The sequence below is a fragment of the Porites lutea genome, chromosome 6 (assembly GCF_958299795.1).
Source record: "Porites lutea chromosome 6, jaPorLute2.1, whole genome shotgun sequence".
Classification (NCBI taxonomy): Eukaryota; Metazoa; Cnidaria; class Anthozoa; order Scleractinia; family Poritidae; genus Porites; species Porites lutea.
This window is the reverse complement of record NC_133206.1, coordinates 11925556-11945938: the sequence shown is the minus strand read 5'-3', so window position 1 is coordinate 11945938 and position 20383 is coordinate 11925556. Positions and strand designations below refer to the sequence as shown.

The window sequence follows — 20383 nt, the reverse complement described above, 5'->3', positions numbered from 1 at the left end:
GAGGCAAAGGCCTAAATTTGTGTGGTTTTCACTCGATATATATTTTTATTACATAGCCTAAATGTTAAGTAGGTGGCAAATATTCCCCTGAAAGTGGCAAAATTGCTGATTGTCACCTCACTTTGACTGGGATTAGTTCTTGAAATTATTTTCAGGGAAAGTTGAAACATCTTCGGCAAAGTAACAACTATTCTTAGTTTGCTTCTTCACAATCTTGATTTCTTTATAGTTTTGCTTGCCTTGTATGTTTTCTTTTTTGCCATTGTGTCATTAATTTGCTGTACTTTCCTTTTTTGATAGGTTTGGCCGTTAAGGAGTTGAAGTAAACTGTTACAAAATGAAGTAAAATAAAATGTATATAAAGCAAATTTTGAATGATGTTGGTTTTTACCTTTCCATCCTTGAAGCCCTACCAGACACTTGTGTCACACCAAGCCTTTTTGTGTCATGGGTCTTTTATTTCCAGCATAATATTGTGTAAAGCGGTTGCTTTTGCTTGATGGAATTTTTAATTGCCTTTTAGCCTAAAAACCAAGGGGCAAAAACAGATTTCCTCAGCCAGCGCAAAAATAATGTAATCACATGCTCTCACTAGAGAGCAAAATCATTCAATTTTTCAGTTTTCTTGTTTGAGTAGCAGTGGTTTGTATTTGTATCTTGTTCAATGTCAAGTTCAAAGTGAGGATAGACTAATGATGGCAACAATGACCTTAAGCAAGGATTCTGAAATGATGTTGAGATTTGAAACAGCCATATGGATCTTTAGACACCATAAACGTATCAATGATGTTGGAGTGGATATTCCGTTATTTTTAAATTCTTGACATTTTTGCTGAAAGCATTTTAGTTTTTTTAAGCTTGTTATGGTTATGAGAATAAACATCTCCCATCTATTAAACACCCCCTCTTGGACCCGTTAAATTCATTAAATGTCCCGGACATCCATTAGATCTTTTACGGTATTCATGAAGAGGAAAAAACAAACTTAGAAAACATGAGTATGAAAAAGGTCTGGGTATTGGATATTGGGCACAAGCTTTGTAAGCTATACTTAATTTGAAATAAACTTGTTGTTGTCGTTGTTGTAAAAAATAATAATAATAACCAAAACATTAAACAAATGTTAACTTTCAATTTCTTCAACAATAAATGATCAATTGGGAAGCTATATCAAACACTCCAGTCAGCACAGTGTTCCATCCAAGATCGAGACACCTTGAAGAAGGTCCAAAAATAGACTGCTTGCTGTATGCCTTTTCTCCTAGGGTCTGTAGGTGGGGGACCCCAGATGGGTGAGGTAACCCACTTAGGTGGGGTAACCCACCTGTCCATATAGTCATTCATTTTAATTTGATCATGTTTACATGATAGATGGGGTGACCACATGAGAGATTACATGGACAGGTGGATTACCTCACCTTCCTGGGGTCCTCCACCAACATGTAAACATGTTCTTAGAATCTGTCAAGTTCAAGCTAGAGTGTCTGCAAACAATGACATCATTTGGGACGAGACTGAGAAAGCTGAGTTAAGATAACCCAAGGTCAATGCAAACCCTGAATCCAAATATGAAAGCTTAAAAGTATAAGTAATTTTGCTAGTTTTAGCATTTTTCATTAGGTATTTCTTCAGAACAATCAATCTTATTCAGCTAGAATTATTTTGCCTTCCCTCAAATTGGAACATAATTTTTTTGGAATTTTGAGATGAACTATGAGGATGAAGCAGGTCCATTGTCTTGCCTTGTACTACCTACGGCCCTGATCAAGCTAGTGCAAAGTCAACTGTACCAACAATTCACAAAATTTTAAGTAGCCCAATGTATAGAGCAGTTCCAAAGTTATAGCCTTTGCCAGGCTCTTAGATAGTGGGGAACACAAAGACGTGATCTGGAGAGGGGCAGTGGTGCTAGTCTCTTTCCTCAGCCTCTGGGCACTTATCGCATCAATTTTTACGATCTCCCTTCATTACCATCTTGGAGACTGGTAAAGGCTACAGCAGTTAGTGCTGTATTTCCCCAAATAAGACCCTTTTCTAGTTGCAGCAAATCAAGCAAATAAATAACCCCATGAAGTATCCTCTCCCCACCCCCTCCCTTACCTTCAAAAGCACAGATAGTGGTTTCCGATCATTAAGTATAATCAATTATTCTATGAAAACCTTCAGCTATAAAGATGGTAAAAAATTCATTTATAGAAAATGTTCAATAGATTATCGCGGAACAATTAAAAGAAAGATAAATATTATTGTTGACAAAAGTTAACAATTGTGTAAAGTTGTCTAATTTAATGGACTTAAGATGCAGCTATAATGCATTGATGACCCCTTCTGGTACATTCATACATCTTTTTGCCATGTTTAAAAACACAGCATTGCAGAATTCCCTAGTTTTGTTTGCATTTGGTTTTGTGTATTATGATAAAACCAACATTTGATTTGACTCACAGACAGGTGAAAAATAACAAGAACAATTCTTATAATCAATGATCGATTGGCCGGGTCATTCTAAATATTTTGAACGATTGATTTTGAAATCTTAGCTGATTCCTAACACTTATACAGTAGTACAGGTGTTACAAGCCTCCTTCCTTTCTCCCTTTCACAAAATTATTTTAAATTTAAAACTTTAACTACACTATCAAAAATCTAGAATACAGTTTTATCACTGTCTAGTGAGTGCGAGTTGTCTCTAGGTCCAAATGCTTACATAGTTCTTTTATAAGTATTATTCCCAAGTTAAAATAAGCACTCTTGTTTTTGCTTCGATTTTAAATAAGCCTTTTGGTGCATGCCACTTATTCAAGGAGATGCAGTACCCTGTTACTGTGTCCATTATCATAAGGAGGAAAAAGTAAAACAACAAAATAATGTAACAGAAAACCTATTGATCATCTAAGCAAGAGAGGACAAACTTTGAATATAAATAGTTCAGATGCAATTGTGAAAACTATACAAAATATGTAGAGGAAGAATGATGGTCCAACATGAGTGCCATGTGGAAGCTTGTATGGTCTACCACCAATTTCAGGCATTTGAAATCCTAGTGGAAATGTCAGAGCTGCCAGGCAGAACACAATCACTAAACCAAAACAAAAGTAAGAAAAAATATTATAAAAGGCAAGGGTGAATGAAAAATTGGCCAAATCAGACTGACACTACATAAATTTACTGACTTACTTCCAATAAAAACAATCCATTTTGCTGCATCAACGATAGTTGGTTTCCAAGGTGACAAGACTAATAAACAGCAAGTTAGTGTTAAAGCTATAACACCCAAAATCATAAAAACTAGTGTGGCCAGCCACTCTTGAGGTAGTTCAGGGGTGATGCACACTTCTGGCTGTCCATCTGACTTTTGACACATGACAGTCAAACCAAGCCGAACAGAACCTGCAATATTTAAGGTAGACACATCACTTTGACTATCAAGACCATAGAGCAACAAACCGGAAAGAACAGGGCCTAATACCCAGTGGTAGATATACTGGAGGAGCCCCCTTATTTTACAATCAAATTGCCACATATTCCAGAATTTTTTTTTCCTGACTGCCCCGCCCTTATGTCAACATCCAGATGAGCACCCTATCCCACCCCTCCCCCCACCTATCTCAATGTCTAGATCTACCATTGATCCTTGTCACTTTTGCCTGGCATGATTGAAGGTGTAAGCTATTGATGTACCATGTGGTCATAATATCACATGCATTTTATTTTGTCAACCAACATAGCCACCTTCTCATGTGATGGCAAAAAAACAATAATAGAGATTAAGATTCACGTTTATGCCAAATGGCAAATGTCAGATTCTAGTTGAGAAATTCTCAGAATAGAAAATAACCAGATAAAAACTGTCCAGAACAATTGATTCTTATGTATAAAACTGGCATGAAACTACTTATTTTTCAGTTGAAGTAATAAACATTTAAGGACAATTAAGGGAAAAGCTTGGTCACATGGTACAAATTCACGTTTGCTGTTTGGCATAAACGTGAATCTTAATCTCTCTAATGTAAAAGGTTCCTACTCCTCCCCCCTCCACGAGCCTGCCATCAGAGTCTCTCCTTTGCTTGCTCGATTTCAGGGTATTTGAGAATGATTTTACATGAAATGAGTAAAATCTTGCTAAGCATGTGTTGCATGTTGCGACGATACAGTTTTGAACCCAGGCCCAATAGCTGGGCGCATGGTACATCGTCTCAGTTGCGACATTGGTTGCAATACGCAAATACTTGCACTTGTAAAACCAGTTTGTTGAGAGAAAACTAGTCCAGAAATTTCAACTTCAGCCATTTCAAAAGCTTGATGCGATTCTGGCATAGCCTGCGGGCAAGCTATCCTATTTGGGTGAGCCTCACGAGAATGCGCGAGCGAGGGGCCAAGATCGTTGCAACCTCTCCTTTTCTCTGCCCCTTGTGGCCCCGCCGCTCGCTCGCGTGTTCTCGCGAGACTTGCTTCACTCGTCCAAATAGGAGAGCTTGCTCACAGGCTAATTCAGGCAGAGCCTCCTTTTCTCACCCTGCTCACAGGATGTCCTCCCTCCCCCATCCCCACTCCTCCCCCTCCCCCGGCCCACCGGGTGATTCAGTTTGTTTGTCGACATTGACCAGGAATATTTGAGGGTCCTTTAGAAATGAAGTCAATAATAAAACTTTGCAGAAAAAATTACAAATCATTAGGCAGATTACCCACAAAGTAAGCTTACATTATGGTTGCATGTGATAATGCTATTAAAACTCGTGGGCATTTTGAGAAATTAACGATTCCTGCTGCAGTCAAGGCTTGTGATGGTCACGATATGAGTATTTGTTGTTAGAAAAAAATTGGTACAAAGGTAAAACATGCACTTTTAAACATGTACTTAAGCTCAAATAATCTGCGCCATATTCATAATATTATTATTACCGCTATTTTTGACTTGCGCTCAATTCTTAATTACAGCTCAACTTACCAGCAAAGTCTGTCACAACCCATTCCGGAGTCGCCAGCGAAGCGATTGCAAATACATCGGCCGCAAAGCATAAAAATCCCCCAACGATTACGAATTTATCCATGATGTTAGGAACTGTTTTAACGCCAATATTTTACCACGGCTCGAGGAAAATCAGTGCGTCATTCGAAAAGCATCGAATAACTCACGTTCAATTTAGCAATATTCACATTAAACCATAAAATTCGCGTCATCCATCTCCGTCTTGATAACAGTTCACCAGTCATTAAAAGAGCTATCTCATTCTTGTATGCTCTGTTCCAACATCGAAGACAATTTAAGTACGGCGCAATCGCGACAAACGGTGCAGAAAAACTCCGCAGTGAATACCAGAATGTCGTCTAGCAACCTCGTTTTCAGGTCCATAGAAACGAGGTTACGTTGCATAAAACCAAGATGGCAGAAAACGTTAAGTGAAATATTCTGTCCTTTGTTTTAAAAGTCACGGCTCTGATACTATTGAGTCAAATAATTCATACAAAAGGGATTTTCAGTGTGCTATCATCAATGTCTGTCCTAGAAATGAGTTTTTCGTACGTTTTACAGAGGTTTGTTACAGCAAAGGCCAAAGAATCTGAGAACCTTACATGCACATCAGATGGAAATTCAAGATGTGATGAGTTATGTGGAAAGATGTCCGGCGAGGAAGCAAGAACATTTTACGAAACTGTTTTGTCTTCTGAAAGCTCTAATAGAGAAGGTTTTGACTATGCAAAGGCATTAACTCAACAAGAACTCAGTTCAAAAAGCGAAAAATACAAACAGAATAATTTAATATCACCCAGTGGAACTAAAGATGGTAATGACGATTTTGATGGTGACAGTAAATGTAACGATGTGAACTACAAAATTCCCTGTTCAAGATCAAGAATTTCAAATAAATGTGTTTCAAGTTCTTCAAATCACAGAATTGTAAATCAATTTCTGCAATATGCTCAGGAAGGAAGATTAAGACAAGTTAAAGATATGCTTTCATCTCATAGCATAGACATCGATGTGTGTGACCAGTTTTCCTGGACTGCTTTGATGTGTGCATCTCATAGTGGGCAGGTTCATGTTGTGAAATACCTCTTAGAGAAAGGTGCTGATTGGAGACTTCACAAGGACTTACAAGGAAGAACTGCACTGGATCTTGCTATAGTTGCTAAACATTTTGACATTGTAGAACTTCTCAGGTCCTATAATGGTTGCATCAAATCCAAACATTGGAAAGCTGATCTGAGAGAAAATAAACATTCCACTGAGAAAACAAAATTTTGGTGCTCAGTTTGCGAGCAAGAGTTTACAGATGATGAAAAGGTACATAAGGGATCCACAGTTCACTTGTTTAATATACAACGCAAGCCTCAAAAGACATTTTATTATATCCCAGAAGGCAATGTTGGGTATCAAATGATGTTAAAATCTGGTTGGAATGATGACAAAGGTTTGTTCTTTACTAACTTTTTTCTTTTTGCAGTTGATCAGTTAATTATTAATCTCCAGAAGTAATATTGAAAGGGGCACAAGATCCAAACTTGGTTGCTTTTGGGAGGAAACCGTTTTTTTCCATACAAAGTCCTTTTGAAACAAGTCATTTTGATAGGAACTTAGGTGGCAAAACTGCGTATTAATTTCAGCCACTCAAAGTATAGTTAGCATGTGACCAAGAAAAACATATGGCATGAATATTCCTTGTTCTATAAGCCAACTGTGCAAAATTTTTCAAAATAACCTGTATCAAAAAGACATTGTATTGAAATGTTTTGGGGAAGATCTAAGGATGTTTTAGGGGGTTTGGTCAAAACCCCTAACAGTAACCAAAAATGGGAAATAGGTGAACCCTGCAGTTATAACAAGAACATAGTAAAACTTATGAAAAGTACAGTAACCCAGGAACACATACAACTCCTGGTAAAGAAGGAGCTCATTTCAGGGTAATGGGCACCCTGCCAGTCGAGCCTTGCTTTTGCTTGCTTGATTTTGGTGTACAGTTGAACCTCTTTACAACGGCTACCTTGAGGACAGAAGAAAGTAGCTGTTGTAGAGAGGTGACCATTAGCAGAGGTTCGACTGTACTTAAGAAGCCTCTTCATGAATCAAGTAAGATCTTTGTTGAGCATGCTCTGCATGTTGCTATGATAAAGTCTTCAACTCAGGCCTAATGGCTGGTGCTTGGTTCAGCAGGCCCAACTATGATCATCGGTTTATCAACAGTTGGATGCTCATGCTTGCAAAACCAGTTTGTTGAGAGAAAACAAGATTGACTAGTCCAGAAGTTCGGGCCAGGGTGAATTCTAAGGCTTGACATTATTCATTGAGAGCCTCCTTTTTTTTCCTCCTTGATCTAGAAGGAGGAGGCTCTGCTCTTACAGTGGGTACGGTAATGGGCTCCTCGTAGAACAGAATCTACAAAAACCTCTCCATTGTGGCAGAGGTCTTTTCTTTTTGTCCTCTTAGAAAAAAAAATTGTTTACTTTAAGCAATCAAAACACTTTAATTTGCCTTCTAAAATATCTAATAATAGTGACTTTGAATGAATGAAAGATGGTAAATTTTAAGCTCGGTCAAAGAAATGTGAAAATGAAATGATCAGCATGTCACAATATTGTGGGACAGAAAAAAATCTAAGTCCAGGATTTGAACCTATGACCTTCCAAACACTGGGCGGGCGCTCTATCCACTTAAGCTATGGAGAACTCTGCCATGGAGAGCGAGGCCATAATATACTAAGTTCATATTTGACACGCGTCCTGCATACTGCAAGGATCAGCGATGTTGATGTCTCAATGTGTGGTGAAAGAATGAAAGATGGTAAATTTTAAGCGCGGTGAAACAAATGTGAAAATGAAATAATCAGCATGTCATGAGCGTGGGACAAAAAAAATCTAAGTCTCCAACTGCATTCGAACCTATGACCTCCCAAACACCGGGTGGGAAGTCACATAGTGACTTCATTTCAAATTTTATTTTAAGTCCATAAAATTGTGCAGTTGGCTTCACACTTGTGAAACATAGTGTTACCCCCCCAAAAATTGACATTCTTTAATTTATTCCCTTCTGAACAGGTTTAGGTCCAGAAGGAGCTGGAAGAAAATTTCCCATTAAGACAGTCCTTAAAAGAGATCGTCTGGGTTTAGGTAGCAAGGGTCGTCAACAGCCAAGAGTAACGCACTTTGGTCCAAATGACCGTACTGCTGTGAAGAGGAGAAAAGTTAGCAATAAAGACAAGGAGGTAAACAAGCCAAGAAAAACCAGTCGAAGAGAAAGGCTAGCCAATGAAAAGAAACAAAAGAATTGGGAAAGAAACATGAGGATATATATGAACACAGAATAAATTTTATTTACTGGCATACTATTTGACTGCCCTTTTTTTCAGCTACTTGAAGAATGCTGTTAGTAGCTATAAATAAAAAATAAGCATCGAAATGTCGTAGATGCCTACCAAATCGTAAATTATCTTTATATTAACATTATGCTACATTGTCACCGTTTTACATGACCTGAATAAAAGTATTTACTCCTTATCTGTTACACTAATGCTAATAATAGAAACATACTATTTTCTACAAGAAACATCCCTGTAACTACAAGAAACCTGGTACCATGGTGATTTTTTGAAACATAACGCATTAACAGCAGTGTTTAGTGCAAGTTAGTGTTTAAACACATTAAAAGAGTGGCTAGCACTGAAATTTTTGGTTGGTAAACAAAACGTCCATATGTTCACCATATGTAGTTATTTTTTGCATAATTTACAGCGTTGTTGTGAAATTACAATGTTGCTTTTGACAAAATGGCTAAAATTGTGAGCGTAATTTGTCACTCATGATAAAAATAATCAAAATGGTATACTCATAATGGTAATTATTAGAATTTGGATGAAACACACATGAAATGTCATTCCCTAATTTCACTCGTCACCATTTGATTACACGTACAAATATACCTAGGAATATGAGAACTCAAAGGCAAATTAATATAATATCATATGGCTTGACGAGTCCAAAATATCGACTTGTTTCCATAGTAACTAAAGTTACAAATGGTTTGTGTTTCCATTATCAAGCTTTTTGATTGAAAAAAAAAAATCAAAAATCCACTTAAAAACAAAATCAAAACCAGCAATAGTTTACTCACAGACATTTCCCTCTGCCTAGCACTAGTTACATCTACAATCCTGGTCAAAACGTTTGGGACACTTTGTGTTTAGGTGTGGAAAATGTAATTCAAGTTGACCCCCTCCCCCCTGAACAGTGTTGGGTGTTATAACTCAAAACACCTTTTACTTGTCTTGCAAACGTTAAGGACCTCAACTTTGTTCAGGGGCCGGTCGGTGGGGGAAAAATCTTGTTAAGGCTGTGTTTAAGAGTTTGTATTGCAGGTTAACCGCAAATTCCATACAAAAACACGTGAAAAAGGGGAGGTATCGCAAAACGTTTTGGCCAGGATTGTAGTTACATGTGTTTGCTTCATATCTAAACCACAGTTCTTCAATATAATTTTTACCAGCTCATGGTTTGTTTTAACCCTTCAAGTCCTAAAGAGTTCAATTTTCCCCTAAAAATGTCAATACCTAATCCAAAAATAAGGTTATGAGAATTAATAAAATGATCACTAGCTAGAAAATTATAAATATTTGATTTTTCAACAAATTCTCTCAACTAATTTTTTAGGGAAATGTATAGAGATAGTCAAGAGATTTTGTACATTTTGTGTGGATACTGGGGCATAAAGGGTTAATGAGTGACCAAAGTAAGTAACTAAGCTACAAGTATGCAGTGTTGCTAAGGAGAGGCATTACTCCCAAAGCTCTCCAAATACCAATCTGGAAGTACACTGCGAGACCCATCTAAAACCTCTGAAACAGTTACTTCCTCAAAAGGGCTCCTCCAGGAGAACAAGTAGACAACACCAGGACCACTTTTTACAACTACTGTCTTCACCCACTCAAGAAATCTGTCCAGAAAGTTAAGACAGATGGAGGATTCCCACAAGCCCTCATCATCCCTCACTAATCGAGGGATGGCTAAGGTGTTGTATGTTTGAAGTTCCCTGACTTGGCCATGGTGATCTCTGAAACCGCAGATAATCTTTGGCACTCCAGCAAGGTATGATTGTGCCCACCACTTAATTAACTTGTAGCGTTTGAAGTTGTAGTGTTGGTTGTGGTGATGAGGCTGTATGGAGGTTTTGAGCTCTATGTAATTTGCTGGTGCATCACCTTCTGCCTACAGTATATTGTGATAAAAAAAATGAAAACTGTTAAAGTAAGTTCACATGAGTTTGTTTAAGATAGTAGATACATACAGACTTGTCCATTTATGGCCTTGATCTGCAAGTGAATTTGTAAACTGCCTCTTGCATCTTTAAATATGGTTTGTTAAAAGATAACTAGCAGCCATATATGCTGGTATGCATTTACAAACTTAAACAGACCCTTATACAGTATTTGTAGAAAAATCTATAGAGAAAATAAGATTCCCTGTAGTATCCGATGTAACCATATAATGTGCCTTGTGGTTGAGCAGTCCTTTATCCCTTATAATTTTGGGTGTTTTTTCTTTGAATTACTAAATTTACATTGAAAGCCCTTGGCCAGCAAAAAACTGTAACCGATAGTAAATATTTTAGGCATTTTTCAACATATACCAGCGGTGGGTCCAGACCTTCAGATAAGGGGGCGGGGGGGGGGGGGGTAGGTCATCCAGGCCCCTCCCCTGGATCAGCCACTGTATACTGTCATAACCACCTTGTCTTTGAAAGAAGCGAGGTTTCCTAAATAATTTCTCAAATGTCTCAATACAAACTAGAGCCAAAGGTCTCTATGCGACCACTCTCGTTAGCAGCCAGCTTTAGTTACGACCACTTTTGTAAAACCCTGTTTGAACTTTGACTTAAACTTTGTAATGAAATTGCTCTTATAAGCAACCGCTCCTGTAAGTAACTGTGACCACTTTTGGGATTACCCAACTGGATTTTTCCTTTGTTTTTAAGCTTTCATAAGCGACCACTTAATCAACACTTTAATGAAACTGCATACTGCACTAATGGTTCATTAATAAAGATCTTGACAGTCCAGTATTTGTATTTGTGAAAGTTCAAGGTCATTTCCTTAGCAACCGCTTTGCCTGACTTGTTTTTTCTTTATGAATTATCAATGAGTTTCTGAAGCTCTCGTAAGCAACCAGCTCAAGTTATGACCACTTTTTCGAATTGCGTAGGTGGCCACTTGCAAGAGCTTTGACTATGTACAAAAAACAAACCTTGGCACAGCAGTCCACCTCAGCACCAAACACTAAAGAGTGTTTACCCAGCCTGGTTCTGATCACTGTGATAAAAGCTTCACTGTCATTACTGGCACAGCCTTCTGTCTTTGCTACTGCCCCATTCTTGCAATGACGACTCTTGTCTACAGGTGACGTAACATAGCTTTCAAAGTTATAACCCCAGTAACACATCTCTTTGTGTTTTTCCTCCATATTTTCACGCTTCTCTCTGTTTTCTTCAGTCTCTATCTCACTAATGTAGATGGTTCCATTGTGTAGGGTTGCTGCCATCTCCCAGGTGTCTCTTGTCTCATATGGAGTGCACATGATCTTTGTCAAATGTCCTCGCCATGTTATGAAATCTGTGTGTAAGCTAGTAAACAACACTTATATCAACTTTTAAGATTATAGTAAGTTTCAACAAACTTCTCTACTTTCTAACAGGTATTTAATAGTCAGCAAAAAGCAAGTCTTTCCTGGCACTAAGAGATATTTCTACCAAGAAGATACATGAAAGCAATGTTTGTTTTGATCTTTTGAGCTCTTAGCAGGGATTTCAATGTTGAAAAACCTGGCAGGTTTACACCCAAAACAAGATTTTACTGGGTAGACTCTTGAAATTGCCACTGTCATAAGACATTAAACATGCAGTTCATTTTCAAACATCACCTGTGTTGACATTATAAATATGTCAACCACTACAGAGGCTTATTGACTGTTGAAAGAAAGAGATGTTTAATGTTTCTGAGTGGTTGGAGGTTTGCATTTTGAAGAACAAAAACAATATTTAGAAACAGGAACTACTCCTGGACCAACACCCACTCCCCTGCCACAAAAAAGGTCTCTCACAAAGCCTTCCAAGGAGGATAGCCATGTAGCTACGTTGCACCATTTGAAACACCTATGACCCCTAACCAATGGCTGCAAAAGTAAGGAAACTATGAAAGATGGTAGCAAAGGGGATCATGGTCCCGTTTCACATAAAAATTTTTAAAAATTTTGCGTATCAAATGGATTATAAACCAATTTTCACAGAGTCACGAATCTCACCTGTTAATCAAAGGGGCTAAGAACTGAAACACAGCCATCATGGATCCCAATTTGCATTTTATTTGACTACCGCAGTTTCTACCCACTTCTCTCATTACAGTGTTGGTGGGCTGATCTTAAAGGGCGTTAACGACCAGTCATGGATGTGGAAACTTGTGTTTCCGGACATCTTGCGTTCAAATTGATGACAATCGAAGCCCCCGATGTGGTTTCTGTTTACCTGCTAGCGACTTAAGCCTACGTGGCAGGCGCAGGTTAGTTTTTTGCTTAGTTTTACTACTTTCTTCCCCTCGAGTGTGCGCGTGTCCTCAGAATTTCTCCCTTCGCCCTAACAAAACCGGTGCCTGCTGTGCAGGCTACAGCAACTGTTACCTTCGAGGCCTTTTGTTAGGGCAATTCACTCACTTTAACGCAAAAACAAAGCAACACAAGAATTGCCGAAGTGGACAAATTAATCCCAAAGGTCACTGGTCGCATGGGGTCTTTTGGTAGTAATAATATAATAATAATAATATTTATTAACCAAGACAAAAACATAATGCAAAGAATGAAACCAAAGGCCCTGTTCAATCCCAAAAATGCCAAAAATAATTCATGAGTCCCGCACATCTTATAAGATAAATCATGCTTCAGATGCAAAACCAGTTTCATGGATCACGTTCCTATTTTAGGAACTTTCACGCGTCACACACTAAATTTGGGCCTAATCACGAGTCACGCATAAACCCTTTGCTACCCTCATGAAAGAGTAGCATCTACCCTTTCTCTTTGCTTGGCACATCCCAGTTCTTTGTCACAACAGATGCAACTTTTAGTTCCCTCTTCTAAAAAACGAAAATCACCATTCCCAAAACCTCCCTAAGTTAAGATTAGTTCATAACAAGGGGCTGCCGTTTTATATAGGAAAAATACTTAGAATATATCTTAACTGAAGGGGGCTTCGTGAAGCAGGCCTCCATCTCTTATCTTTACTTAAATGATACCCAGTATACTCTTCTTACTTTGTGCTAGAGGGTGTCTCGCTTGGAAACCGTTTTGCAGAAGGACTCTGAATGACTTCAAACTTCTCCCGATGGCGGTTAGTCCACTGCAACAGATGTTCCAGTCCCTCCTTTTCATCCTCGTTTCTTTTAACGAACTCTTTATACCCTGCACGCAGATCGAAGTCTACACTGTGAGGAGGACTAAAAATCCTCAGTTGTCGTTTGTCATCGTGAAAGCCTCTGTTCTCGTCGAGAGAAAAGCACCCGACCTCAACTGGCTGACGATAGAAAGGGAGTTCTCCACGAAAGGCTTTGATTGGTGTGACAGTGAAGGTTTTCTTTGTTTTAGGGGTATCGGGTCGAGCTCTTTTTGAATGCAAATCTTCTGGTTGATCTACAGAACGCTTCATATTTCGCTCTTGTACTCAGCGTTACAATTTCCCTTTCAAGTCAGCCATTTTGAATCTCGGTACGAAAAGGATCATGGTGAGAGTACCTTCAACACGGAAGTGCGCCCTCCAACAGACCCCCCCGCCCCCCGAACAGTTTGAGAATTGTCACGTCATTCTCATCCACCAAAATTACCCTCTTCCCTCCCCCTTTGAATACGTTCCTACACTGTTCACAGTCCCCTATTTTTTCGTGAGATCGTTTAGATATACCACGTCTTACCCGGGCCGTCACGGGTATCTTGATTTTCAAATGTACCGAGGGGGCGGGCGTCGGGGATTATAGCTCTCTCTCTCGCCTCCTCCCAAACCGCCCCCACCCCCTAGGTAGTTTTGACACTCATGCAAGATGGTAGCCCGTAACGCAAAGCGCTCGATCTCGATGATCTTACGGAAAAATAGAGGACTGTGAACAGTAATGCCTTCCATGAAAGCTTATTATTTTGTATGATCACTAGTCCTGTATGATCACTAGCTGGATTTGTTCTTGGTAGTCCTGAGTACAAATCTTTGGCCACGCTTGTGAAGTAGCCAATTGGTTTGCCTCCTGCCAGTTGGAATTGTTACCTCCCATTTGAATACTTTTTCAGTATCCCTTAAGGTGACTCGACCCAGTTTTTTTGGGGGGTACCATCCTACTTTGAAGCTCTCTGGTATCCCCACCTTTACTCTTATCGTAAGTCTAACACATAGAATGGATAACATATAGATCAATCTACAATATAACATAAAATTTTTGGCGATCGGAGTAAATGTCACGTGGTTATAATGCCACACCCCTTTGAGGTCTGAGTCGAAAATCTGCTGTTGCCGGCATTTTTTCGTGAAAATCTCTCGGCTACACATAGCGCGCATTAGTGCCTTGCGCTGAACAGAGTTTCACCAAAATCGCAAAGACCCAATTCGAGAAATTCAGCGGTTTCTAAATTTAGGTCATAATTTATGCGAAAATGATAAGCAAACTTTACACGGATTATATCTAATAAACTATGAGATTCATCTCTTTATTTTGGGCATCGTTATAACAGATGGGTCCTTGCAAGTCAGCAAAACGCTTTAGGGCCTTGTAAATGCGCGCGATTTCAAGCAAAGCAAACATATAGAAATTATAGTTTTCGCTATTTGTTGACGTTTGTCAGCGTTTAAGAGTCCTTCTCACGAAAAAAGCATTTTCTTAAAAATTCGTAGTTTTTTTTCCTTCAAATTTTTTCAGGGCCACAATTGATTAACTAACTACCCGGACTCTGAATGTCATGGTCATTGAAAAACTGTGACATTATCTTCTATAATCCCAAACTTGAGTAAACATTGAAGATTTTTAGCGTTTTGGTTGAGTTTGTGCTTTGGGAGTTGTCTATTGTTTCTAGTCTGTCATTATACAGCATTCTTGTTCAGCACGCGTGCAAAGACCGCGCTTGGCTGACTTCCGAATGCTCACCGAGATATAATAATTTTGGTACAGTGAGACAGGCCATCGCGTGATACATAGAGGTTTAAGTCACAATTTTTAATCAATTCTCGTGCTTCTTGTGCCTTTGCAAAAAAATCAAGAAGTGCTACACACTAAATCTACTTACTATTAAAAAAATATCATTTTTTCATAGGTTTAATGCAAGCCAATAATTAAACCAAGTCGTGACGGGAATATCTCGGTGAGCATTCGGAAGTCAGCCAAGCGTGGTCATTGCACGCGTGCTGAACAAGAAACAATAGACAACTCCCAAAGCACAAACTCAGCCAAAACGCTAAAAATCTTCAATGTTTACTCAAGTTTGGGCTCATAGAAGATAATGTCACAGTTTTTCAATGACCATGAAATTCAGAGTCCGGGTAGTTAGTTAATCAATTGTGGCCCTGAAAAAATTTGAAGGATAAAAAACTACGAATTTTTAAGAAAATGCTTTTTTCGTGAGAAGGACTCTTAAACGCTGACAAACGTCAACAAATAGCGAAAATTATAATTTCTATATGTTTGCTTTGCTTGAAATCGCGCGCATTAACAAGGCCCTAAAGCGTTTTGCTGACTTGCAAGGACCCATCTGTTATAACGATGCCCAAAATAAAGAGATGAATCTCATAGTTTATTAGATATAATCCGTGTAAAGTTTGCTTATCATTTTCGCATAAATTATGATCTAAATTTGGAAACCGCTGAATTTCTCGAATTGGGTCTTTGCAATTTTGGTGAAACTCTGTTCAGCGTAAGGCACTAATGCACACTATGTGTAGCCAAGAGATTTTCACGAAAAAATGCTGGCAACAGCAGATTTTCGACTCAGACCTCAAAGGGGTGTGGCATTATAACCACGTGACATTTACTCCGATCGCCAAAAACTTTATGTTATATTGTAGATTGATCTATATGTTATCCATTCTATGTGTTAGACTTACGATAAAAGTAAAGGTGGGGATACCAGAGAGCTTCAAAGTAGGATGGTCCCCCCCCATAAAAATTGGGTCGAGTCACCTTAAAAGCCCAGTAAGTGGAGAGGATAATAATAAATGCATTTAATTTTTTTTTTAGTTTGTTTGACAGTCATAAAGACACTGAAAAACATCATGGAACATTGTTTTTTTACCGTGCTTTTTCTAATTGAATAAGATGTTTATGGAAAATACGTACAAGTATCACACAGTATAATGAACCTGGCTGTGAAAAATTCTTTTTTCTCATTTTAATGTTCATCATCTGAACTTGAGGAATCATAGGCAGAAATCAGAGACAAACTTCCTGGTTCAGTTTTGTTGGCCTCATTTGCATTTTTCTTGACTGTTAAATGTGATTGTTCTGTTGCTTTGTCAAGAAGTGCCTGATCTTTTGACCACTTAACAAGATCAGATAAAGTTTTTGGTTGTGCATCACTTGCTGTGCCGTAGCTTATCACTGGTTTAGAAAGCATATCATTGACCTGTAAGCTGGATTGAAAATCCGAGACAGCATATTGATAATCAGTATCTGGGTAATAACCTACTGCCTCTGCAGGGTCCACAGAGTCACTTTTCTTTCGAAAACGCTTCTCATGAGGACCCCATATATCTCTTGTTTGAGGAATTATCAGTGGTCCATCATAGTCCTCTAAAATTGCATTAGTCAGCTGCTCTTTGCTTCTCTCTATTTTTCGCTTTTGAACCCATGGATTAGGATCGTCTGTTGCCCATCTCACATTTAAGATCTCGCCACTGTTTAGAGATTGATTCTGCATGGCCTCTCTTGCAAACTCTGCACTTGACCGTTTTTTGTAGCGGATGAATGCCACATCTTTTGACTGCAATACCCTCACATTATCAATCTCCCCCCACTCCCTGAAGTGTTCATTTACAATGGATTGGATATCAGGGGTTACAGATATCCCTCCAACATAAAGAGTCCTCGCTGTTTGCGGGTCGGCTGAAAACGAACCAACCCCACTTTGATCTTCTCGGACATTTTCGTGCCTCTCTCTACCAAAGCAGTCTTTTGTCGCCTCCAAGTTTGCATCAAATTCATCGGAAGGCAAACCATGAATCCATGAGCATTCATGTCCAAATGGGCAACAGCCTCTGGCAAATTTTAAACACAGGAAAGTTCCATCCCATTGCCTTAAACTACCTTTTGTTTCCCCGCTGTCTTTTGAAATATTGCATCGTGTACTAGCCTTAAATTTTTCCCTCGAATGAATCCTTTCGCCAACTTTCTTATTATACCAAATATTGTATGTGCTCCCGGACGAATTGTCCGACTTGCGAGGACCAATAGGTGGAGAAATTTGTTTCCTTGCTTTCTTTGTCGATGTCGTCGCCATCTTGTGTTTTACCGCTAGTGGACTGAGATCGAAGCTAGTACCAGTACTTTGCGATATCCTTAGCGACCAAGCCTTCTCCTTCGCCTGCAATGAGCGTCTTGAGGTCAAAGGTAAGGGGGAAATGAACCAATTTAGTTATTTTTGAACATCGTAAAGAATCTCTGAGAACTGAAGACTGAGATGATTTATCCAGGCAATTAAGGGGGAGGTGGCATCTGTTTGAATTTGAAGATCTTCCAGTACAAACAGATAAATTGTGATGTTTCGAATTCCAAATTCTGCTGTGGTCTGTGGATAGCTATCCAGAGCTGAGAATAGTATTAGTGTAAGATTTTCGTACAGCCCCATACAGTCATCTATTATTAATATGAAGAGAGTCAAAACATGCATACATAATCATTAAATATCAGGGCCGTCAGTAAGGACTGGTGGTTGGGGATTTTCCCTGGCTACTTTCACAAGAAACAAAGAGTAAATAGAACCAAAAGACCTTTTTAGCTCTTCGATTTCCTGGCCACTACTTACACGTAGCAGGGAACTTAAAATCCTAGTGACAGCCTTGATTGCAAAGCAACTCTTAATCTTGGGAATGCTGTGTTACTTGGGAATCCTGTGGTACTCAGGGAAAACCTTTTTCAGCAGGTTTTTTTATTGCTTATTGACAACCTCATTCCCATCCCTTCTCCTCCTCCTCCCCTTCTTCTTCTAAGTTGGAAAACAAGGAAGACCCTTGAGATCAGGTTGGGGTCATTAACTTTTTTTGGCATCATTCTGAATTAGGTCAAAAGTACATGTACATCACCCTTTTGATTGCAGCAAGTTTCGATTAAGGTTGACCAGAAGGAGACAGAAGGCAAATAAAATATTTATTGTTGCCACTAAAAATATCTACAAGTCATACTGTTCATCAGTAGGATGCGTAAAATGTATTTATTTCCCCAAATTATTAATTTATAACATTATTATTTGTTTTGGCTCCATTAAATCCTATAGAAAATTGTAAAAAAATTTGAGAGCACAGCATGTGAGTTAGGAAAACGATCAAAAGTAAACTATGATTATGCAACTGATGTTAAAATTACGAAGTTACTTGAGTTTGGTGAAGGAATGAAATTTGGAGCTGTTTTTTAAGTGGGTTTTATCGCTGGGCTGGCAATTCTATCCTACCTTGAAGAGATCTGAATCCCCAATAATTCTTTTATCTTCATATCTGTAGGTGTTATCATGTTACCGGTTACTTCACAGAACAAGACTCAAAGTATTTGAAGGAGATTTACAGGCCTCGGAGGCGGGCAAGCACAGGATAAGAACTGAGTTTGCAAAACACAAAAATGAGACTGATCCTTCAAAAATTGCAGAGCTTCTAGCTGAGGCAGAAAGTGCTGAGAAGTTTTTGAGGTGCAATGTCGTACAAGGAGTTCAAACCAACAGAGGAACTGTTCGCTTGAAGATTACAGAGCATACAGAACTTCAAAACAATGCCCCACTTCCATCCAAAAAGAACAAATAAACAGCCCCTTTTTTAACCTTTTTTATGTGGGCTAGAAAGCATGGAAACATTATTAATTTTGTCATGGGAAATGTTGTGCAAGGAATTCAAACTGTCAGAGGAACCTTGCGCTTGAAGATATCAAAGCATGTGAGGCTTTATGGTCAAAGACTGCAAAAGATTTTCTGATGGACCTTGGTAGCTGTAAACTTGCATTTCACTGTAGTAAAACCTGGTTGAGAACTTTGAAACAAGGTTTGTGGCTTAGGGCTCTTAACTTGGCTAAGTGGTAGGCTAAGAAATGATCGCTAAAGACATATAATAGATTCAAGCATTAAAACAGACATAAGCCTACCCATAAGGTAGGAAAAAAGACTTTCATTGAAGAACAAATCTACTGGGAGCAAAGAGTTGTACAACAGAAGAAGAAATGAAGCCAAGGTGCCTTTTATTTTGCATCTTTGAATGAGCTACAGATCCAGTAACCCTGCACCTTTGTACAAATTTCTGAAAAAATTGTGAGGATGTTGAAAAAAAGAACAGTACAGACTGTTATTGTAAAGAATTGAGCAATTAAAGGACGTTTCTTTCTCCTTAGAAAGCCAATTATGGACCTTGTTATTCAATTCATACTGTGCTACCATGTCCTGTTTTAGTCCGATCCCCCTGCTAACATAAGACTCATTGGGCTTCTGATTTACAAATAATTTTTGCATATATTAATTGAATCAACTTGAAGCTATTTCTTTCACATCAATACTGAAAGTACTCTCTTATGATAAAAGCTGAACCAATATTATTACCTTCACAGGGTACCTTGCTCCCAGTTGCTGTGAACAAAGGCACCAATTTAATGCTAGGATAATTTGACAAAATATAGTGATATGCTTGAAGTTGTCCCCACCTTATTTCACTGTGAGTGCACCCCAGACTGGAATGCAGTGAAGGTCTGAAAGTTCCTATTTGTAATGAACTCAGTTCCTCGTTGTCCCTAGCCTAAGAGAGGGCTTGACGGGATTTAAGTGCGTTTCGTCTCATACCTTTTAGGGGTTAAGATTGCTTGTAAATGGGTACCGTAAATGATCTAAGTGACACCCCCTATCTAATAAATGTCCCGTGCTTAGGGTAGTCTCATACAGCAGATCTTTGTGTTGTGGGGAAAGCACTGCTTGACGTCACCGAAAACGGCAGCTTACTTGTAGACTATGCTCTTTAACTAGGCTATGCCCTTCAAGGGGCCTTGAAGGGCATCATGCCAAAAGTACTTGGAATGACATTTCTTACTCAGCTGATTTTTTGGTTTTTCTTAGTGGTTAAAATGAATTGAGTCGCGCCAATAAAGCAGGTGTCCTTATGATCCCTTAATGCCCCATATGATAGCAAATGCATAATTGA

The 20383-nt window shown here is 38.8% G+C and overlaps 5 protein-coding genes across 5 annotated transcripts; 2 read left to right on the top strand and 3 right to left on the bottom strand.

Moving 5' to 3' along the window:
- Window positions 1-2264: 2264 nt before the first annotated feature.
- LOC140940459 (uncharacterized protein C16orf52 homolog A-like) lies at window positions 2265-5200 on the bottom strand. Its single transcript, XM_073389434.1, has 3 exons — window positions 4949-5200; window positions 3178-3390; window positions 2265-3079 (listed from the first exon to the last, which is right to left on the bottom strand). Exons 1-3 carry the CDS (start codon window positions 5049-5051, stop codon window positions 2889-2891), a joined length of 507 nt encoding a protein of 168 aa, XP_073245535.1. The 5' UTR covers window positions 5052-5200; the 3' UTR covers window positions 2265-2888.
- A 217-nt stretch (window positions 5201-5417) lies between these two features.
- Window positions 5418-8493, top strand: LOC140941027 (G patch domain and ankyrin repeat-containing protein 1-like). Its single transcript, XM_073389974.1, has 2 exons — window positions 5418-6413; window positions 8035-8493. Exons 1-2 carry the CDS (start codon window positions 5495-5497, stop codon window positions 8301-8303), a joined length of 1188 nt encoding a protein of 395 aa, XP_073246075.1. The 5' UTR covers window positions 5418-5494; the 3' UTR covers window positions 8304-8493.
- A 555-nt stretch (window positions 8494-9048) lies between these two features.
- Window positions 9049-13758, bottom strand: LOC140941026 (decapping and exoribonuclease protein-like). The gene is made up of 3 exons (XM_073389973.1): window positions 13287-13758; window positions 11233-11608; window positions 9049-10197 (listed from the first exon to the last, which is right to left on the bottom strand). The coding sequence occupies exons 1-3, from the start codon at window positions 13676-13678 to the stop codon at window positions 9754-9756; spliced, it is 1212 nt and encodes a 403-aa protein (XP_073246074.1). The 5' UTR covers window positions 13679-13758; the 3' UTR covers window positions 9049-9753.
- A 2575-nt stretch (window positions 13759-16333) lies between these two features.
- LOC140940972 (uncharacterized) lies at window positions 16334-17506 on the bottom strand. The gene has a single exon (XM_073389931.1). It carries the CDS (start codon window positions 17497-17499, stop codon window positions 16393-16395), a length of 1107 nt encoding a protein of 368 aa, XP_073246032.1. The 5' UTR covers window positions 17500-17506; the 3' UTR covers window positions 16334-16392.
- An 82-nt stretch (window positions 17507-17588) lies between these two features.
- On the top strand, window positions 17589-19009 carry LOC140941890 (complex III assembly factor LYRM7-like). Its single transcript, XM_073390893.1, has 2 exons — window positions 17589-17609; window positions 18716-19009. Exons 1-2 carry the CDS (start codon window positions 17589-17591, stop codon window positions 19007-19009), a joined length of 315 nt encoding a protein of 104 aa, XP_073246994.1.
- Window positions 19010-20383: the final 1374 nt, after the last annotated feature.

Bases quoted from the DNA above. Each gene is read 5' to 3' on its own strand.
- LOC140940459 (XM_073389434.1), bottom strand. From the start codon at position 5,051: ATGGATAAATTCGTAATCGTTGGGGGATTTTTATGCTTTGCGGCCGAT. The intron at 3,391-4,948 runs GTAAGTTGAGCT...TAAATATTGCAG, and splicing joins GGTTGTGACAGACTTTGCTG to GTTCTGTTCGGCTTGGTTTG. The intron at 3,080-3,177 runs GTAAGTCAGTAA...GTTTTGGTTTAG, and splicing joins ATGGATTGTTTTTATTGGAA to TGATTGTGTTCTGCCTGGCA.
- LOC140940972 (XM_073389931.1), bottom strand. From the start codon at position 17,499: ATGGCGACGACATCGACAAAGAAAGCAAGGAAACAAATTTCTCCACCT.
- LOC140941027 (XM_073389974.1), top strand. From the start codon at position 5,495: ATGTCTGTCCTAGAAATGAGTTTTTCGTACGTTTTACAGAGGTTTGTT. The intron at 6,414-8,034 runs GTTTGTTCTTTA...CCTTCTGAACAG, and splicing joins TGGTTGGAATGATGACAAAG to GTTTAGGTCCAGAAGGAGCT.
- LOC140941890 (XM_073390893.1), top strand. From the start codon at position 17,589: ATGAGCGTCTTGAGGTCAAAG. The intron at 17,610-18,715 runs GTAAGGGGGAAA...TCATATCTGTAG, and splicing joins TGAGCGTCTTGAGGTCAAAG to GTGTTATCATGTTACCGGTT.
- LOC140941026 (XM_073389973.1), bottom strand. From the start codon at position 13,678: ATGAAGCGTTCTGTAGATCAACCAGAAGATTTGCATTCAAAAAGAGCT. The intron at 11,609-13,286 runs GTAAGAAGAGTA...GTTGTTTACTAG, and splicing joins GAGACACCCTCTAGCACAAA to CTTACACACAGATTTCATAA. The intron at 10,198-11,232 runs GTTTGTTTTTTG...AATATACTGTAG, and splicing joins AGGTGGACTGCTGTGCCAAG to GCAGAAGGTGATGCACCAGC.